At 42.5% G+C, this 20,982-nt stretch overlaps 1 protein-coding gene across 1 annotated transcript in view; it reads right to left on the bottom strand.

The window, feature by feature from the left end:
- Window positions 1–407: 407 nt before the first annotated feature.
- The window catches only part of cachd1 (cache domain containing 1), a gene marked incomplete at its 5' end in the record, with an annotated part of 79,763 nt that continues 59,188 nt past the window's right edge, over window positions 408–20,982 (bottom strand). The window contains 16 exons of the mRNA XM_079575621.1: window positions 408–1,910; window positions 7,812–7,913; window positions 7,996–8,073; window positions 9,236–9,397; window positions 10,782–10,933; window positions 11,080–11,196; window positions 13,360–13,446; window positions 13,657–13,817; window positions 15,122–15,238; window positions 15,316–15,415; window positions 16,251–16,373; window positions 16,562–16,672; window positions 16,899–17,080; window positions 19,363–19,505; window positions 20,119–20,287; window positions 20,838–20,955. Coding sequence (XP_079431747.1) covers window positions 1,660–1,910; window positions 7,812–7,913; window positions 7,996–8,073; window positions 9,236–9,397; window positions 10,782–10,933; window positions 11,080–11,196; window positions 13,360–13,446; window positions 13,657–13,817; window positions 15,122–15,238; window positions 15,316–15,415; window positions 16,251–16,373; window positions 16,562–16,672; window positions 16,899–17,080; window positions 19,363–19,505; window positions 20,119–20,287; window positions 20,838–20,955 — 2,173 coding nt within the window. The 3' untranslated portion in view covers window positions 408–1,659. The remainder of the gene's footprint in view (window positions 1,911–7,811; window positions 7,914–7,995; window positions 8,074–9,235; window positions 9,398–10,781; window positions 10,934–11,079; window positions 11,197–13,359; window positions 13,447–13,656; window positions 13,818–15,121; window positions 15,239–15,315; window positions 15,416–16,250; window positions 16,374–16,561; window positions 16,673–16,898; window positions 17,081–19,362; window positions 19,506–20,118; window positions 20,288–20,837; window positions 20,956–20,982) is intronic.

Raw genomic sequence — 20,982 nt, 5'->3', positions numbered from 1 at the left:
CTGAAAAAAAGTGGTTAGAGTTGGCAGTGAGGGTAACCTTTTGTCGAACAGCAGCAATGCGTAAAGATAACAGAGGGTCTTTGAAAATGAAAACGGAAAAAAAAAAAAAAAAAGATTCTGAATAGCTACATACTTTTGTGTTTCTGTCTCGAGCGGATGGTGTCTGGGAAAACCTTAACAGGTCCCAAGTGTGGGCTCCCAATTATTCTTACAAGCCAAAAGCCTAAGCCCGGACCAAACGGAGAAAGGTTTTGATGGTGTAACTTTCTCCCGTCTCATTTCTCTTTGTCCCTGGAGATGTGTTGAGGCCAGAGAACATAGAATAGATGGACGTTGCATTAAAACATGACCACGAGACGACTAAAACGGAGATGTTTTTGATACATCCAGCTCCACATCAGACCACGAGTCCTAAACGCCTCACTGTGCGATTAAGGCTTGTTGTTCTCATTATAATATATGTACTTTCTAATCTTATAATGAGCTTTACAGTTAGGTCTCTTCAAATACACACAGTTACTCAGCCTCTCACAGAGCTGCTGTCTGCGGAAGGAAATGTACTTCTGTAAATTAAAAGCGAAAACAAAACAAAAAATGCAAATGAGCTGCACGCGGTGTGGACTAGCACCATATTCTTTAGACTGTTCCTTATTTGAGTCAAACGCATTCACAGATCATGGTTGTTAAAAAAAAAAAAAAAGAATAAAATTGATAACAATGAGCCTATAGACTAACATGTAGTGTTAGAGCTGGGTTATTTACCATGCGCGGGGGAAAAGAAAGTATTGCAACCTTCTGGACATGTTGTATTTTTGCACATTTGAGGGATACTTAGTGTTACATTGCTGTTTCTGATGATCCGGTTTCATTCCTGAAACTATGGACAAGCTATAACAAAAACCTGAGGCGTTGGCGAACATTTCCAGGAGTTGTAATTACCTATTGACTAGTGACAAATATGTAAAAATCGCAAACAATCCAAAAGGGGGGCCATTATCTTTCCTCTGCATTGTGAATCAAATGTGATTGCACCACTAAATAAATAGTAGAAAAATATGTACTTTCTCATATATATTTTGTTATTGTGAGTATTTTATGGGTGTTGATGTGCACATAAGACCCAAAATTTGAGAAATACAGACTGTAGATGCGTATCCAGGCCTGACTTTTCACACAAGTCGGGAGTGCCATGTCATGTTCACACCCTTTACCACTGCGGGGCGTAGTGGAGAGCAACCGGTGTGTAAGAAAAACAACAAGAGTCTCTAATGAGCTATTCACTGTCTGATAAAGTTCAAGCTGCATTCATGTGTGGAGCCGGCCTCCCGTAGCGTTCCAGTTATATCCTTAAAAATGGCAGGCCAATGGGTTTATCAGTGCTTTGTTTGCTCTAATATGTGCTCTTTCCGAGTCCCCGTCTGGAAAATCCTTCAAATTAAACACTTTTAAGGCCAAAAAATCTTCCTGACCCAAAATATGTCAAAGTCTGGGGTGCCCGTCTCCCAGCGATAAAGTCCGAATGAGGCAAAATGTTGATGAATGACACCAATAACTACGCGTCCATTCACGGCGAAAGGTCCCAGCTGAGTGGCGCCATCGTCATCTCTCCGATACATCCAATTCGTACCTAAAAAGTCTTTTAAAAAAACAATGTGCGGATCAGCATTCAGCGTCCACACTGTGCACGGTGACGGCGGCCTGGAGGTGGTGCGAGTGCGTGTGGAGCGGGTGGTGGTGCGTGTGGGAATGCCGGTACGGGTGGAACTTGTGGCTGAGCAGCGCGGCCGTCTGGGGAGGCGTGTCCAGGTCCAGGTCGTCGTCGTGGTTGCCGACGTCGACGCCGGCGGAGAGCGGGTCGTTGTTGCCCGGCGGGTTCTCGCTGTCCTCCTGTGGGCTCATGGTGCTGTAGCCTGGAAGAGACAAAGTGGCGGGTTCATTAGTGGATCTTTGGAGCCAGTGTTGAAATCTGTAAGTCGGCTTTTTGGTCCACAGTGCCCATCCACTTTGAAACCAGCTCTGGATACGGAATTTTTTAATACATTTGTGAAATTAGTAACATTAGAGGGATGTTTCAGGCGCTAGGCTAATGCTAGGCTAGTGCATGTGTATGGTAACTAGTAGCCTGCATTAAAAACAGTCTGACCAGCTCCACAGAGCACCTGAGGCAAATCACTTGTAACAGACAAATGATAGAAATGTCCTTGTCGATAGAATCATTTTTGAAATATAACTGACCTTGCATCACATGAAATACCGGGACTATTTTCTAGCAGATCACTCCGCCGCTGTGTAGCTTATACAACCACGAAGGTGATACCGCACAAATATAAGTTATTTTAAATGCAAAATGGTTAAAATTATTCTATCGACACAGACATTTATATGGTTAGTCTGGCGTTATAAGTGATTTGCCTCATGTGCACTGTGGAGCGGGTCAGACTGTTTAATGCAGGCTAATGCAAAGCCTTGCACTAGAATAGCACCACAAAACTCTTCAAATATAAGAACTGCATGAATTTGAAAAAATATATATCTCCAGAAATCAACAACACTCTGGATAACTAGGAAATGAGCCCCTATGTCAAAAATCCTGAAATATCCCTTTAAAAGAAAGATGCAAGCTAATAAGATATGTGGCAATGATTGACCATAGAACACGCAATAATTGCACAAGTATTCAAGTATTCAACAAAAACTCGTCCCTGTGAAGAATTGGGACACAACAAATGCGTTAGAAAAGTTAGGAATGAGTTTGGACCACAGCCAACATATTAATTGAGTGCTTCCTCTTTCATTTCAATAAATCGGGTAAAGGGCCTTTAAGTATTTAAAGGGGGGTATTATGCAAAATCGACTTTTTCAAGCTTTCCATCATGTTATTATGTCATTCCCTCATTAAAAACATGCCTGAAGTGTTGCCTTGGTACATTCACATATTTTTGAGTATTCTGTAAAAACTCTGATGGCGGCCATTTTAGGGATAGGTTTGCCTGAGTCCTCCTAGGAACGCCCCCACCTCCTGGAGACGCCTCCGAGCTTTTCGTCAGCAGCCGAGTAACCAACCACTGCTCCTCAGCAGAACCCCCTCCCCACTGATGCCACAGACAGCGTGTGGAGGGGGCGTGTCGGAAAGGCTCAGAGGTTCTTAAAGAGACAGAGGCCTATTTCAAGACATTCACTACAGCCATTTTGAGAGAGACATTTTATACAAGGCAGTTATTCTAATTTACTGCATTTACAGACCAACAGAAGGTTTGGTCATCATTGTAGTGTGATATAGACTGGTGCTGTGTGATTGAAAAAAGCATAATACCCCCTCTTTAACTGAATCTTAAAGGTACACTGTGCAACATTTTGGACTATGCAGATGCCATCAATACATAACATGCAGCTAATGAGCAGCTGGACACAGAACATGCTATTACTGCAGTGGGTAATCAAAGAATGGATCTGGCTGAGAACCTATAACCTGTTTCTATCTCAAATTCTGCTGACTTAAATCGACATCTTCATGGAGACGAGCTGGAGATGTACCCACACCCAGTAAAGTTACAGTCATCCAGGCATGTGCCATAGTAATGAGACCTTTACAAAGTAGATCTCATTCCTCTCCCAGGAGACTTTCTTTATTACTTACTTTTCTTAATTTGACAGTGTGCCACAGTTGGTTGCAAATAGGGCTACAAGGTGGCCACATCAGAACATTAATATAACTGTTGTGTGTTCTCTAGGCAACAGTTCAGGGATATTGATTTGACAAAAAAAAAAAGGGTCAGCTCAACCCTCAACGTTCGCTTGCTCTGAGTAAAGCGACTGCTCGACACTAGAAAGAGTGAGTGAGGTCAATGGGCTTTCACAGGAGGACTGACTCGTAGACTTTCTTTTATTCCTCCGTCATATAACTTACAATAGCTCACTAGGGGAGTGAGCAGCTTGGAATAGCACTTTGGGGAACAATAAAGTCTGACAAACTGAACTAGTGTATTTTAAAGCAATGCCAAGACACATTTGCTAAAAAATCTCCGAAACGATCATATCAGGAACGAAGTAAATCTCCGCTATATGTTTTGAGGATGTTCTGTGCACCGCAGTGAAAGCAAATATGAAAAGACCACAAAACATGTAGAGTGTACAATGTGCTTTTGACGGCTTGGAGACAACTGAAGACTCCCTCGAGGCATTTTAAGCCTTCTGTTTCTGTCAAGGAATTTGTCAAAAGGGGAAGCATACATATTTATACTCAAGACGCCTTGCACATATGTTTTGCCTGAGGAGATAAAAAAATAAAATAAAAACAGCGCGCCAGTTGGATACAATGGCAAGAGGAGCGGGGAAAATGGTGGGTCAATAATTATGTAAATACAAGATTTCAGAGGGACGTTTCCAAATGTGACAGCGCCCACCAGTGTGTGACGACAGATATCTTAGCGAAGTAGAAATCCACACATTTTTTTTTGATAGGAATCGGGTTCATGTGCCATATTAAGGTTGCCAGATCTTCTACGAAAACAAACGTAAGCCAAACCAAGAGCAAACTACAGGGGGAGTCCATTCTCTGGCTTTTGACACTTTAAAGCTTTAACTCAACTTGAATCATCCCCGTCTTTACCCGAGTTCCTAATTATTTTGTCCATTGTTGCTGTAAATGTTGTTGTATGAGCTGTGTGCGGCATTTTGACCAAGTGCACAGTTTTTAAAGTGCTCCATATACAACGTCGGTATGGTGTGGGAAACTGGCTCTCCTACTTCCACAATTTCAGCAGTTCAGAAGTTAAAATGACTGGAAGTTTATGGCGACACCCGCAATTTGACAGTTTAAAGGCAAATTCTACCGCAGAACTCTGGCCCGTCCTCCGCCTCTGCAACATACAATGGGCTCTTTGAATTTATGACGACGTGAACGCAAGCAATTGTACCTGGTAGTTGTGGGCGCGCTGAGGAGGACAAGAGCAAAGCACGTCCAAGCTGAAACGCTACGTCTATTAGCAGCAGCCTTCAAAAAACCTCAGCTTCAAACTAGAATGTCTCTATCAAGAATGGTTAAAGCTTTGAAGCCGGAGAGAAGAAGACAAAAGGCATTGCAATGGGGGGAAAAGCTTGAGGCGGAGAGAGAAATCAGGGCAGGTTTAAGGGAGGGAGGGAGGCCCATAGAAAGATGATTGGAGACTTCAAAGAGTCCTCCCTCAGCCTCAGGAGATGCCAACTTTAGCAGAGTTTATCCCTTCTTTCCCCCCCAAAGCCAGAGCTCGGAAAAGTGGCTAAAAACCACCGTGTTATTGCACCTATGGGGACCACATATCCTAACACGCGTAGATCTACACGAGTGTCAAACAGCCCTTGAAGTTTCTCAATTAAATGCCTGGAAGTATTTGGAGATGTTACAATTGCACAAGTATTTAGAGCCTCTTTTTGCCAGCTTTTTATTTTTTCATTGCTAAGCGTTTTGGTGACTGTCACAGCAAAGTGAACGACAATAAAGGAGGTGCGCCGAACTCGCAGCGATAAGCATAATGTTGCAATTGAGTAGCAATAATCAAACATAATGAACTTCTTTTATACACTGCTGGGACCACACCCCAACGTCTATCCTCTCTGACTCCGCTCGCTCCTGTCCCGTTGCCCTTGTGTTTCACCGGTGTTGCCCCGCTTTCATCATGTTTGCATCCCCGCCATCGCTACGAATGCCCTTCATTTCAATTTCCCTCTCTTCTAGTACGACTTGCACGATGTGATGAGTCTCGGATTTGTGTGTTGCGGTGCGCTGTCAAAGCCCCGACGAGGCCCTTTTTTTCTCTAATGGTTAGAATCACATCAAATACTGTGTGATGTTCTATCCGGACTTCTGCAACCCACATCTGCATCAGGACAAAAACAAAAAAACAGGCCGGAAATGGCTGGAAATGCCTGATTTAATTTATTATTATCAATGATCTGTCTGGGAGCAGTTCTCCATATGGTTTTGCAAATAATGTTTACGTTTGAGATTAACCCAATTTGGATTCTCGTTTGATAGAACTGACAATGAAACTAACCGAGCTGAACAACCAACTATAATGGCGATTGGGGACTTACTTTAAAATTCATTTCACTTGTTCATGTTTTATTGTAACTATGTTTTCTTGTCATGTAAAGAAAATGAGGCCATGCGTCATGAACTGATACTGGGATAACATGTATAACGCTTTGCACCTTTCATGTACAGAAGAATATGTGCCATGGACAGAATATCTCACTAGTGGCACCAGATATCAAGACGTCATGTACCACATGTTTGATCATATACGTGGCATGGGGCTATGACAACACATAAAAACCATCTGTATGCTGTACAATTTGGGGAATGCCCGGAAACAACTCTATGCTGCACTGCTGTCCCAATAAACCTGGTTCTTGACCGATCCACTGCTGCCTCTCTGGGTTCTGATTTCCAACTTAAAACACAATTTTCAAAGCATTTTCTTTCTGGCAACAACACCAACTGATCTTCTGATGTCTCTCATGATGCCCCTGCATTTACTGCATCGGGGCATGAGCAAGCCAAACTGTTGCTGGAGGACGTCCATGATCTTTAATTGATGCCAACAGTTTTGACAAAAGTGCTTAAGCCGTCATCTGCACTGGTTAGTTTGGCTTGTTGTTCACATTGTGCCTTTCCTAAGAAGCTTCATCATGCAGCACAGGTGATCTTCTTGCAGCAAGTTGATTGTATATCCAAGTTAAAAGGTTTGACTGATTCACTAACTGTCATTTATAAACATATACTGAGCGCCAATAAGGTGAATTTAACTTTAATTTCCTTCTACAAAGGCATTCGACACAAATGAGCAATTTCCAAAACAAAAATAAACAATGTCTGAATGGCCTTTCCAATAAATATGCATCATGAAAGTCTCCATGTCCTTGTACTTTAAATGTAGTCTTTATATGCATAACAACACCCCGTCTCAGCTGCAGAGAGGCTTCCGGGTGACTAGCCCGTACTTGTCTTTCACTTTCAGCCCACTCTCCTCTTCTGTGCTCAAATCTATCCCTGCTCTCTCTGTCATCATCACTTATGCAACAAGTAACTAAGACGCCGAGTGCCTGGCAGGAAAAGTGTAGCCACATGTAGGCGGGGGAGTCCATGTGGGTGAGAGCGTCCATCCACAATCATCTAGTGTCGAGCTTTCCACTTCTACAAATGGGCACTGTGAGCATGAGCAACTCCCCCCAAAGCCAGGAACAAGAAAAAAAAAAAACAAGGTTTGGAGCTGTGATATAATAAAAAGAACAAGCCAGCAGCTGTAACACGGCCAACAACTCGGAGCTTAGGGTGGCTTTCATTCTGCAGAAGCTTTCAGTAAAAACGTCTCTGATACCTAACCCCAAGAAGAAGCTCTCTGGCAGTTTTAAGCCAGTACATAGGCAAGAAAAGGGTCAGTGTTCGAGTGCATGGTGACATTATCTGATTGTAATACTTTAGATTCACGATTCAGTTCACTGTACACATTTTGAACATGAGAAGACTGAAATACTAACAGCAGAAGTACAGGTTTAGCGGGTTTGGATGGACATGCCACTCGCTTGATCTTTGCAGCATTCATTAAGTCGACTTTGAGCTTCTTACGTGCTTAAAAGTGAAGGATTCCTAAAACTACCGAATTGCACAATGGCACTGGCGGATAAAGCGGCTGTTATGTAGCTATGCCAACGTGCCCTGAAGCGAACATGCGGCGAGCAGATAACACTTGGTTTCATGGAGCGCACAGAGAGCTTTGTAATTACTCCACAGTCCGTTTGACGTCGCAGTCTGTGCTGTGAATGCGTCTTACCGTGGTCACTCTCCGTCCCGGAGCGGCCCCAGTACCTCCGCCGCCGCTCCGGGGTGTGCGTGTGCCTCTCGATAACGGCGGCGATGAATCTGGTGTTGCTGACTGAACATTCAGAGAGAGAAAGAGAGATATTCACACAGTGTATTATGTGATTCGTTTACACTAGAGACAGAACTGGACTTACTAATGCCTCTGTCCTCATGGCTGTCTTCATCCCTCTCGTCCCGCTCATTATCGAGGTTGGACATTCTCACGGACATTTCTGTGTGTTAAAGGAAAGGAAAAAGTTGTTCAAAAGAGCCTAATGTGAAACTGGAAGAGATTGAGATGATTTTCCTTGATGCAAAGGTCTCCACATGAATCAAAAACGGACACCACTAAATGAAGTGCCTATATAACAAGAAACATACATATATGTAATTTTTTGTATTATATTATTCTACAATTGAGCATTATGGCGACTTATTACACTTGTCTGACCAAAAAAAAAGCCTTTCCTTGACGGCATGGACGTATTCCAAGTTGACAATGCCAGGATTAATGGGGCTCACATTGTAAAAGAGTGGTACAAGGACCTTAGGGATGTGCTGGAGATGGCATTGCCCAGGGGTCACAGTCTCACATCATCAATACAAGATCATGGTGAAACATGAATGCAACACTGGGTCTTCTGAGCTTGCAGAAGCTTATTGAAACAACGCCACAGCCAATGAGTGCTGTAGTCAAAGCTCAAGGCGGTCCAGACAAATATTAGAGCATGAGATCTTGTGGCGACTTGATTTTTGGTCAGACAAAGTAAAAGAGTGAGATTGCCATTTCAAAATAAACCTAAGCGTTAAGCAAATGAAGGCTTTCGACTCCAGTACCATTCAACAACAACAACAAAACGAGTTGTCACTACCAAAGGACTGCCAACAGTTGCAATTGGCTATAGATTTAATCCCCATTCAAAAACTGCACAGTTCTACTAAAGCACTGTTTGTTAAGGTGAGGGGAAAAGTAACTTTAAGACCACATTCCTAAGCCTGAAGTCTGACAACCACACTCCCCTCCATCCATTCCAGGTTGTTTACCAAACTCCGCCTGAGAGCGACTTGGCGAAGAGTTTTAATGAGGCTATAATCTTGTTTGATGCTTTTGTCAATAACGCTGAGTAATTACACAAATCATACAGCAGCTGCTGCTAATGTCAGCTCTTTAGCTTCAACAGCTTCTCCCTTAGCGTTCATTAATTAGCCATTAAACTGAGCGCGCTTCAGTCTTATTCATTACTTAAATCTAAATGTCACTGTTTGCAGGGCTGGAGGAGGGCGGAGTGACATATAACGGGGCCGACACTCAAATGATCTGCGCTCAAAGTATCATTCATTAACTTGTCCCTATGGCAACACAGTATTTGTATTCATGTTTTGAAGCATGCCTACCCTGTGCCGCTAAAGGCGACATGTGCTGGTGCGAGCGTCGGTGGATCTGATGTCTGTAGGCGTACACAGCCAGGACCAGCACCATGATGCATCCCATGATACCACCCGCCACTGGCCCGACGGGGGCGCTCTTGATCATGTTCAGAGAGGCCACGTCTTCTTCTGCAACGATAAACATTAATCCATAATCACTGATCAATAATGAAACAGAGAGATTTACTTTTCCAATGGCATTTTGTAACTTGAATGTTATAGTTGTGTTTATCACAGAATATCGAATTGCTGATTAAAGGTGCATTATGCAACTTTTTATGTGAAAAAAAAAATGATATTTGTGCGTATTTGATCTTGTGACGGACCATCCCACCAGAAAACCAACAAAACAATTGATTCTGGAGTATTGTAGAGACCACTGTGATCGAAAGTAAAGGCGCCATGCTGACCACTCATACCGCCGCTGGGTAACGACTAGGTCAAATATGCAAGGATTAAACAACTCGGAGCCGTGCATTCGACGGTTATAATGCTCGACGCAGAGTCAAGAACACCACGACGCGCAGCGGAGTTACTCCTGCATTAAAACCATCTAATGCACGGCTCCGAGTTGTTTAATCCGCTTATACCAGGGTCCCACAAACGTAACATTTATAATAAATGTTTTTTTTCATTTACTAAACTCACTAAATCTGCCAGACTGCGGGACTCTTTTGTGTGGGTTATTAGCCGGTCACTGAAGGCTCGTCTCAGAGTCATTCTCCGCAGCTATTACGAGGATCTCAGTCAGGCTCAACGACACAACATCAGCACAGAATCACAACACAACAGGACTAACCCGGAAACACCTTTCCCGTGGAAGTAAACACCGATATGCGGCACTCGTGGCCAGGAGTTATTTCACTTTTACGCTGTTTAACCTGAAGCTAGCTAGCTAGCTCAACCAGCTCAACTGTTTATGGAAACAGCTGCGGTGGAGTCGCTCACACCTGGGCCCCCCCAACTGAAACTTTTATGTTTGACTTTACTAATCCAGACAAATATACTTAAATGCTGGAATCATTTTATGTACGCCTGAAAATCATGAATAGTGCCTTAACCGTTTTCAATCGAAATGGAAAGCTCATATTATTAACAGTAGCTAACCTAGCTGCTCACTCTCCTCTACTTCACATTTATCAAACGTTTTGTTTTGGCCAAAAACGTTGAAATTAACACAAAATCCATCTCATACGTTCCTGTCAGTCACTAATTACGCGTTTATCTGATTCAGCTGTGTCATGCGTTGCTATGGCGATGCCCACAGCGGAGTGACATCCCAGTGATTTAACTACCGGACTACGTGTGCGGTTATACCAAGATAATGCACCTGCCAATCAGAATCGAGTATTCACCCACACTATGGTATAAGCACAAATATCAACTTCTGTTTTTTTGCATAATAAGTTACACAATGCACCTTTAAGTGTTACATTTTATAAATCAGAACGATTTAAGATAAAGACGTGCAAGTAGAAACAGGTCGTCACCACTTTTCACTCATGTCTCTCACCTAACAGTCCCAGATTGTCCACGTAGGGGCTCTTAGCTCCGACGATGCCGCCGAAGCACTCCTTCTGCAGGGCGCAGTAGGGCTTGTCTAAGTGAGTCTTCCCGTCACTGTCCACCATGCACCACTCGCAGTCCAGGACGCCAAAACAATCACTGAAAAGAAACATTATTGATTACCAAAGAGAACGCTCCCTTGATTTTAGACACGTAAACACAAAGAGTATCAGTATATGGATGGCACATTTAATATATGACAGAAAGAAACCTAAAATAAATCATTTTCTTTCATTGTCGAGTACCTGCTGGTGTATCTTTGGCTACATCGGGTGTTGATACACTGAGGTAGAGTGTCGTGCAGACTTGGGTCAATCACATTCAGGCTGAGCGGCTCCTGAAGCACCTCGCAGCTCGGATTCCTGTTTGACATGCACACAAACAACGGAAAGAGAAAAAAAGAAAAGAAAACATTATTAGAAAGGAGAGTGCGTCGAAGGCTTGTCAATTCATGCCAAAAAAACAAAACAAAAAAAACCCAAGAGCGAAACATCTATGCAAGCCTGACAGAAAACATAGGAAATTATCTGACACGGTAGAATGGTAATTGCATGCCTTTGTGCTATAAAGGAGGAATTGACATTTTGAAAAATTGATGCGCTGTCAAAGGCGGCTGATGGCTGATGAAAGGAGGTGGGTTCGACGAGAGAGAGGCAAAAAAGAGCAGTGAAAACAATACAGACAAAGACAGGGAGGCAGAGAACATAAAAGCACCAAAAACTGAGGAGAGGCACCGAATTGACAACAAATATTTGAGATTCAGAGAAGGAAAGCGGGTAAAGGGAAGAAAGAAATAAAAATCACCCCTTGGAAAACAGATTCAGACTAGTTTTATACACAACTTTAACTCGAGGTAAATTTACACTTTTTCAGCATTAGAACCGTTTCATAAAGATCTACCAGGAGATTTTATATTTTGTGTCCTAAAACTACACAGGCAGAGCCCATTTAATAATTTAAGCGAGTCGTTCAAAGAATCATTTTTTTTTTCACCTGTGCAAGTTCTTTGTAAGAAGAATTTTCATAATTAAATATAGTAATTACGGCCAATAACGTAATATGTTTTTTAAGTTATTAAGCATAATTGTTGAGCCACAAAGGCAACTTTTTCTAAAAAACTAAGAATGTGAGTTTATATCAGAATCACTGCATAATGATTGAAAATAAGATGTTTATAGCATTTCTGAGCAGTTTTGTGAGAAATACTTTTTTCTGAAAGGCAGAATTGTTGGACTAATGTCATTGTTCAGATGTCATTATCATACGCCTGATAAGACTGCACAGCTCATTGCGCCCGCCCTCTATAGATTGAACTGAAAACTAATGTTACTGTTACACATTCAGTATTAACCAAATTTTAGTGATGGGCGAGTGAAGCCTTGTAACACTTTGAGGCTTTCCTAGCAAAAAAGTGTTGTATGCTTCGAAGTCTCTGAGCTGCTTCATTCTGTTTGAACACTGCCCTCTTGTGGACAAACTTTATGATCGCGACTTCTTATAAACACGACTGAAGCACCAACACAATCATGTGCAACAGAAGTTTCGCCACATGGACGCAGTTAAATGGGAAATGGGGGAAATACAGCACATTTATGTATCTATGACTAATGATTTACATCACTATATGGACGAGGAAACCTCTGTTGTTTAGCGCCCCGCTGCTAAAGGAGCTCAGTGAGACGCTGAGCAGATGACCTGCTTTGAGACGCGATACACAACTCACAGAATGAAGCAGTTTTCGAGACAGTCACGTGACCAGGTGTTACTGAAAGAAGCTCCGACGCAGTGTTTCGCAGCAATCTGCTTCAGGAAGAGCGATACAAGCTCCGGAGCGCCAGGTTTTTTGGCCATCACTACCAAATTTGCATTAATGTAAAGCATCAGTCTTTTAAGTCAACTCAACTAATTTACCATTTCATGCTGAAAAGGATTACATGATTTTACACTAATTTAACATGTTACAGGCCGTTATTACATCATCATTTCATATATTTGGAAAACACATGAGCATTAAATGTTGTTACAGCCAAAATGTATATAATTATATACAGAATAGTGTTAAGAAACCCAACTTGGACTTTTGAAAGGAAACTTTCTTGTTTGTTTGATGATGCTAAACACGCAGACAGTATTATTTTAGCACTTTGTCTTAAAAAAGAACTCATTTTGCACAAAAGAGTGTTATGAAAATGAAATGTCTTTCAAAAGTATTCAGCGTGTTTCATATGAGTAAAAACAGATCGGTGATTCATTTATCATTCATATTTTTTCACTTGGGAGAAAAAGGCAAGTTTCAAAAGTGTAACTTGACATTTTCAAGCTTTTCAAATCAAACTGAAGTACTTTGAAAAACACATTTGAAAAGGAATTTCATGGCCTGTGGTAGACCTTTATAAAAGTAGTTTGAGAGGAAGAGACTATCTGGGATAGTAGTAAACGTGTGTGCACTGAAATGTATAGTTTGTATATATATGTTTGTTGCTGCAGGATTATTTTCCCCCTTGTGTTCGGTGGCCACTACAAACCTGTTCTCTGCATTGGTGAGGTTGCCGGTACATTCATTGACCTCCAGGGGGCACTCACACGGACATTCACACTCGTTCTGCTCCATTCTGGGGGGGAAAAAAAAAAATCAAAAATCAAAAACACCACCATTATCACTGTGATGGCAAAACAATCAGGCCTGCACTAATGCCCCCCGTTAAAAGCCGAGGCTGTTAACTGTCGGAGTCTGTCCCTGAGCGGCAATTGAAAAGTCACCGAATCTACTGGCAGCAATCCCGAAAGCAATTAAAAGCTGATGGCGTGTGAAAAGCACAAACCTGTGGCAGTTAAGGCAGAGGCGGTCCACAGTGCTACAGGCGCAGAACGCCAGGGAGTCGCAGGTTTCGTTGACAATCCCGGCAAATGCATTGGTCCCTGGGATCCTCGTAAGGCGATATTTGGAACAATGGCTTCCGTGGACCAAGTTAGTGAGGTCCCCCTGAGAGATACAGAACATTTAATACCTGGGTTTGGTATGTGTAAGACAGGAGGACTACGGCGGCATGTACGTAAGTTAGGAGACTGAATAAGACCGCAGCTACTTCGAGATTTGTGGCTAGTTATCTATTCAAATAATCAATGGCTAAATTGGTCAGCAATGATCATTACCTGGACTATAAACAGACTCCAACACAGAGACGGAGCTTTAATTCAGGAAAAACAAAGCTCTTTATTATTGTGTGCTTTTTATTTCTTAATATTCTCTTTATGGAGCGGCGTGGCTCAGTGATGAAGCGTTCGCTGATTCATCTAAAGGTTGGTGGTTCAATTTCAGACCTGCCGACCGGGAGCCAGAGCAGGGAGGTCTATGCACACGGGTATATGCCGGCTTAGAGGACAAATGATGCATATTAATTAAGCTCATGGCCACAATCCGACGGGTCACATTTACACGCTGTCCCGACTAAATTAAACAAATAAATATTATTTGTTCTAGTTCGACTTTTTATTTATCTAAATCTAATTACAATTTGACAAATCTTGAATAAAAAAAGTCTAATTGACTAGTTGACATTAAAGTTCATTTTCACATTGTGTATGTAAAGGGTTCATGTCACACAGTGTTCATTTTGACAACATATTTTAATTTAGTTTTAGTCTTAGTCTTTTGACGAAAATGTAATTCGATTTTAGTCTAGTTTTAGTCAAAAAAATATCTTCAATTTTAGTCTAGTTTTAGTCGACTAAAATTGCAAGTCATTGCATTAGTCGACTTTGCATTGATTATATTCATTATAATCATATTTAATCTTGTTCCTCTGCTTCATGGAGCTGCTCCACATTAACAAAGCTCAGAGCTGTTCCTTTGGCAGTGAATTTACATGATATGAGGCTCTTTCAGACGCTCAATAGAAGTTTGGATGATTTTAGTCTCTCCTTTTCATTTTTATTTAGTCTTATTTTAGTCGACTAAAATATCTGGACATTTTAGTCATAGTTTTAGTCTCATGAGAAACTTTTAATTTAGTTTTAGTCCAATTTTAGTTTACTAAATATTTTAGTCGACGAAATGAACACTGATGTCACAGTTTGAATCAGAACATTTTACACAAGAAATACTTCTATTTTAAAAGGTTCACATATATGTAAAATGACTTATTGACTGATTGTTGTAGTTAACTGTGTTTATGTTTTATGTGCAATACACATATAAGTTCCCTTTGCAGTTTGAGTTGTAACACTGCAGATAGCCACAAGATGGCAGTATCCGCCTGTTCACTGACTGTATATTCCAACACTCACCACAATGCTTGTGTTGAACTTGTAGAAACGCTGCACAGTGCGGTCGCTGAAGCTGTTGCACAGATTTTTCTTGACAAAGTTGGGGTGATTCAGGATGTCATTGGCCACTAGCGGCTCCTGTAAAGGTAAAGCCAAGAGAACGTGAATTCTATGTTTTTTAAAAGCCTTCACCGCTGTGCTGTGTCATTTCTGACCTTGTGCGTGATGTGCTGCTGTTCTGCAGGCGCATGGCCTTTGGGATCGATGAGAGTTGGATGTGCCACCAGGTAACCCCTGTCCTCCATTATGAAGCACCTTCAATGTACAGACAAAAACAGTGGCATTTTAGTAAAAGCATAAACTATCACAAACGTATTGGACATTCTTGGACAATGTGCCAAGACCTGCCCCTCAGCCCCGCTCCCCTTTAAGATAATCCTGTTTTATATGCTCCCTGAACACTGACAGAAAGAGAAAAGAGGAAGCACAGAAGAGGAGGTGGAGGAGGAGGGGGCAGGACTGGAAGAGGAAAGAAAACATGCAGAGAAAAAGGGGGACATAAAGTGTGCAGGTCTGAAGCAGAAACACACTTTGATCACCAGCTTAGCTCTTATTCCATATTTGAGTTACATTTTAACAACCTGAAAACTACAGAAATGGCTATTTCTGCAATCTTAAATATGATAAACACACACACCTACTTCACCTAACAGGCCATTGTTTAAAGTGCACAGGACACATTCGACACAAGTTTTGCTAAAACATAGTGAACATAATACTACTTACGATTGTGCTAAAAAATTGCACTTTCTTGTTGGACACAGACAGGAAGTGAAATACATAGAGGTAGAGATTGTTAAACTGTTGCCGTGCCAACCATGTTATATCAATGAGACATGAGTGGATCAGAATTCAATGGAACCTTCCCTCTAACCATGTATTTAACCTAAAAAAAAAAGTTTTCTTCCCAATTTAATTACCGGTATTACTTACAACAGATGTATCCATTAAACTAAGTCAAAAGATTTAACCTGTCATATGCACTTTAAACCTGATTTACAAAGCATGTCACCCAACAATTTGACTTTTTTTTCACCATAAACAATATCGTTAAACGCTGCTACTTTTGTGTGGGAAAAACAGCACCAACCTGATCTTGTTGCCCTTGTCTTGGTTACAGACGGGGAGCAGGTCCAGCAGCACCTTATAGAAGTAGCGAAGGGTGAAGTCGATGCCCATAACTGCGACTGCATAACCAGGGGCCATCTGATTGCTGCGAAAATAGGATTTTTTTTGAGGAAAAAAACAAAATACAAGCCCACATACACAATACGCTTCGCCAGACTGTGTGCGTGTGTTCGCCACTAAATACTTGTTTTGTCTGGGAACATCTGCTTTAATCAAACTAGTCAAAGGATCTAAAAAACTTGGTCTCCCACAGAGGAGGCCGAGATGTCTTACCTGGAGGCATGGATGGTGTGGCTGATTGTGACTACATAGCCAGCTCCGCCCACATCCAGATACGGGCCCGTGAATGTGATAAGGCCTGGGTTAGCCACAGCATGCTGGTACCTACACGACATAACACACAAGATCAGAGGATTCATGAGATGATATGAGCATGGGATGGCGAAGTGTAAACAAAAACACTGTTAGATGTCACGATGTTCTGAAAAACGACTTGAAAACACACCTATCGCATCTTAAAGGACTTCTCAAAAAAAAAAAAAAAAAAGAAGCACAGGGCCACACTTCCCCTTCTCCCCCTTCCCGTCACACTGTCCAAAGTGAGGCTCACCATTGTCTGCGGGTCGGGTCGAAGGCTTTGTCCATGAGTGATCCGGGGTAAATCCGGAGCACCCCACTGGGCGTTGCTATGTAACGCCGCACAATGTAGCAGTTGAGGCTACTCATTTCCATTAGTGTCATCCACTCATCCGTGACGTGACTGGTCGCCATAACCTCGTTCCTGACAGAGGACTGCACAGAGCATGGACAGACAGAGAGACAATGTTTAGACACAGCTAGAGAGACGTTGGAGTTCGGAAAGGTTTCACTGGAGATGGCTAGGAGTATATTCTTCTCAACAGGCAGGTACACTACAAGACTGTGCCCCGAGCACCTCATAAACTAGCTTTATTCCACAATATCTTGTTCATTTCGCTGACAAAGTGCAGAGATCATTTTAGAAAACAGAGCTAAACTAAACTTCGACAAGCCATTTGAAGAAGATAACAGCTTCAAAAGTGTGTACACCAGAACAACTCCCAAAACCAAGGAATGCATGGAACTCAATGCCTCTTTACAGCTTTGAAGAAGAAGAAGAAAATCACATCTCTGTACCATTTTCAAAGTAGCGTCCAAGTTTGAAAGGGGTGATGAGGTCACCCGCGGGGGCCTTTAAGCCCGGCCTGGGAATGAAAGCTTGGGACCTGGGCTTTGCAGCTTCAACTCTAACCTCCCGCTACCCCCGCGCGACAGGAATGTGCACGCACTGCCAGCTAGACCGCATGGGGCAGTCCGCTTCTTTAAACGGGAGCGTGATTTAGTGTGAGCGATAATTAGTTTTCAAACGAGTGGCCAAGACGTCCTGTGAGAGAGCTGGCCAGATGTATAATCCAGAGCCCTTTGCATTTTGAAGGTCCTGTACAGTGCATTATTCAGGCATTCTCCTTGGATACCTTAGGATTGTTCTAAAATAATGTACACAAAGAAATATAAAGCTACAGTATATCCTTGCCAAAAACACACCAGGAGTTATGCTTTGTTCATTTGCGCATGTTTCAGTATTGCTGCACATTTAGTACATCTCCCACAGCGCCACATGCATCAAGTTAACACACCTTCATTGGCCTTGTCCTGATTCATGACTGTGGTCAAATTGCCTTCCCTGCCGCTGTTCAACATGACTATAGCTACCACTGTTGCTAGCTTCACTTTGAACAGTTTCATTATCCACTGTGCACCTACTTTCAAAATGATGTCTATGTGAGGAACAAACAGTAAGGAGTGAGAAGCAGACACAGTCCCTACATTTAAGACTAGGCTCTAAACGTACCTCTTCGAATGAGCTTATAATCAGGTCAGTTTGGTAAAGCTCTAACCCACAGCCTGAAGTAAAGCTGCCTCAGGAGAAACACTGCTGTGGGAAGTACGGTCCACTGAGTGCTATCCTCTTCTTCTTACTGCAGACTTTGTCCTATCATGATACAATACTTAATTTATCTGTAGTCTGTTCATCACTATTCACATGGTGTCTCCTGTCCCACTCCCCCTCGAGAGTGCCTGTCTAGATCGAACGGAGGAACCTGGGTGAATGGAGGAACCCTGCATTCTGGAATCTGAGGACTGGACGGTCTGTGATCTTGGCCCGTCTGCTGAGGGATCCTTCGGCCCTGGGTCTATAGCCTGTCCGTCCATGGGAGTGGATCTCTCCTTCTGTGGTTCTCCCCAAGGTTTCTCTTTTCTCCTGCCGGGTTTTTGAGTTTTTCCTTGCCGTGCGGGAGAGTCTAAGGACGGGGGACGCCCACGCCGCTCGTCGCTACCTCCTATTGGACATTATATTTGCCTGGATTCACCTGAACTTTTAATTGTCATATTTATTGCTCTGTTTTATTGCCTTAATGTTTGTTGCAGCCCTGTGAGGCCACTTCTGTTGTGATATTGGGCTATACAAAACCATTAAACTTGAAACTTGAAACTTGACTGAGCTGGTCAGGATCTCCAAACTGCCCTGTGCAGGTAGAGGTCGAAATGTCAAGTAAAATACAGGCGTTCACTTTTAGCTAACGGCATGCTAGCAATTTCACAACACCGTGATGAATACACCGGGAGCGCAGAACTGCTCAGAGCGGGTCCGGTGATGGATTATGGGCTCGAGAAATGGGGAGGGCAGTTTTGATACAACAAAATCCAGGAAATGCAGTTCTTCAGCAGTAGAAGAAACAGCCAAAATGAACAGGATTACTCCAAACGACATGAATGAAGTGACTTACTACTCCAGGTATACTTTTTGAAAACATTAGAGCAAGGTTATAAGCCAAAAAAAAAAAAAGAAAAAAAAATGAGAATTTTGCATGATTTGCCAATAGAGACGCTCCACTGTAATAGTGTAAATATCAATATTAGCGCGCATACCTTGGAGCAAATCGCGAGGCTGGATTGAAATGTTTGTCGGGTAAACAGTATTTAACCTTTAATGACTTCTCCCCCGGGCTGAGCTCTTGCCATGAGCTGCATCGGAGTTGCCAGGTTCGGCGTACCTTGAGGCCCGGGTTGGCGATGAGCCGCGTGTTGTCGCTCAGGTAGGCAGTGTAGTGCTCCACCATCCGCTTTGTCTCGGGCTGGCTCAGGTGCTCGTACGGAGAGGAGAAGCTGCCAGCTGCCAGCATCACAGTGGGAGACTCTGAGGACGGGAGAGTGAAAGGAAGACCATCAGAGATGCTAATGAAGTGCTGCTGGTAAAGAAATAAATAGGTGGTGTGGTCTTTGTTTATCCGGGCAGGTGTGTGGGAATATGTGGGCTGCAAGGTAGTGGGGGGGAGAGCATGCGAAGTAGTAGTTTAAATCAATAATGGCATGAAAAAAAGAGAATTGCTTATACTCTTTTATAATAATCAACGTTACAGCAAAATCAAGAAACTGAAGAGTAATGGTGACGCTCAGTTGGTAGAGCAAGCATGTGTATGTAAGCAGAGTTTCAACAGTTGCCAGAGCAATACACAATTCAGTTTTATCTTTTGAATAACCAGGCTTCCTCAAAATGATGGGCAAAATTATATTACAGGGGGTAAAAAAGTAATGTGAGACAATTGCCCTTGCTACAAAAAGATACAGCCTCTCTGTCAGCCTTTGTAGAGTGTGGATATTTTAAATCTTTTCCATAAGATTGAAACATAAACGCTTGGGAATAAATAGTGAGGCATGCGCTGTAATTAGACTGATGTAAAATGTATAAATCAGCAAAGTAAACATTTTGAAGCAGTGTCATTTAGCGACCATAGCAGTGTGGTTCTTACCGACAGTGGCGAGTTGCTTGAAGTGCAGGCAGGAGCTGGGCTGGCCCAGGAGGTCCAAGCGGTGGTAGAGCAGTTTAGAGCTCGGGGCAGTGTTTAGGTTCTTCAGCTGCTTCACTGGGATCTCTGGCTGCACGAACACGATGCACAGGATGAAAGAGGTGTCTTGGACCTAGTTGGAAAAAAACATTTGATAAGCATTAGCACTGAAATATATGATCACAGATGAGGAACATGGCTAATAAAGGCAGATGATCTAATACGATCAAAAGAAATATAGGAGGAACAAAGCGGCTCTTATGCTTTTACTGATAATCACCATAGGTAGAATATGAAGAAATGTGAAAATAGGCGGACTCCCCTCATCTATGTTGACCCCTTACTTGTTTCTGTATGTACAAGTGTTTTTGTTAGACATCACTTCTGGTGTTTTATGGCCTCGCACTACGTCACTGTCACTCAGGCCTAAACTGCTTTTACTCTACCAATGGACAAAAGTTCACAAGTTGAACAACTACCATTATTCTAGTCTTCTGTGTAAACCTTTGGTAAAAGTGACAGTTTGATGGAGATATAGAGGGTCATGGTATGGAATTAAAACTCAAAGACATGTTCCAACCATCGGGAGGAGTGCACAGTTGACTGCACGATCCACAAAAAGGTAAACACTGCAGATCATATCTCTGACGTTTTGATAGTGTTGGGCTTGAAGTGTGACTTGCCAGTTTCCAGGCGTAGCTGACGTTGTACGCGTCCTTTGCGTTGTTCCGAAGTCGGTTGGTGTGCCAGGACAGAGACGAGTTGACTGGTACAGCGATGATCTGACTGCCCAAAGGCAGGCTAAACACAAACAAAAAACAAAACATG

This window comes from Gobius niger (genome assembly GCF_951799975.1).
Source record: "Gobius niger genome assembly, chromosome: 17".
NCBI lineage: Eukaryota > Metazoa > Chordata > Actinopteri > Gobiiformes > Gobiidae > Gobius > Gobius niger.
This window is presented reverse-complemented; position numbering and strand designations above follow the sequence as displayed.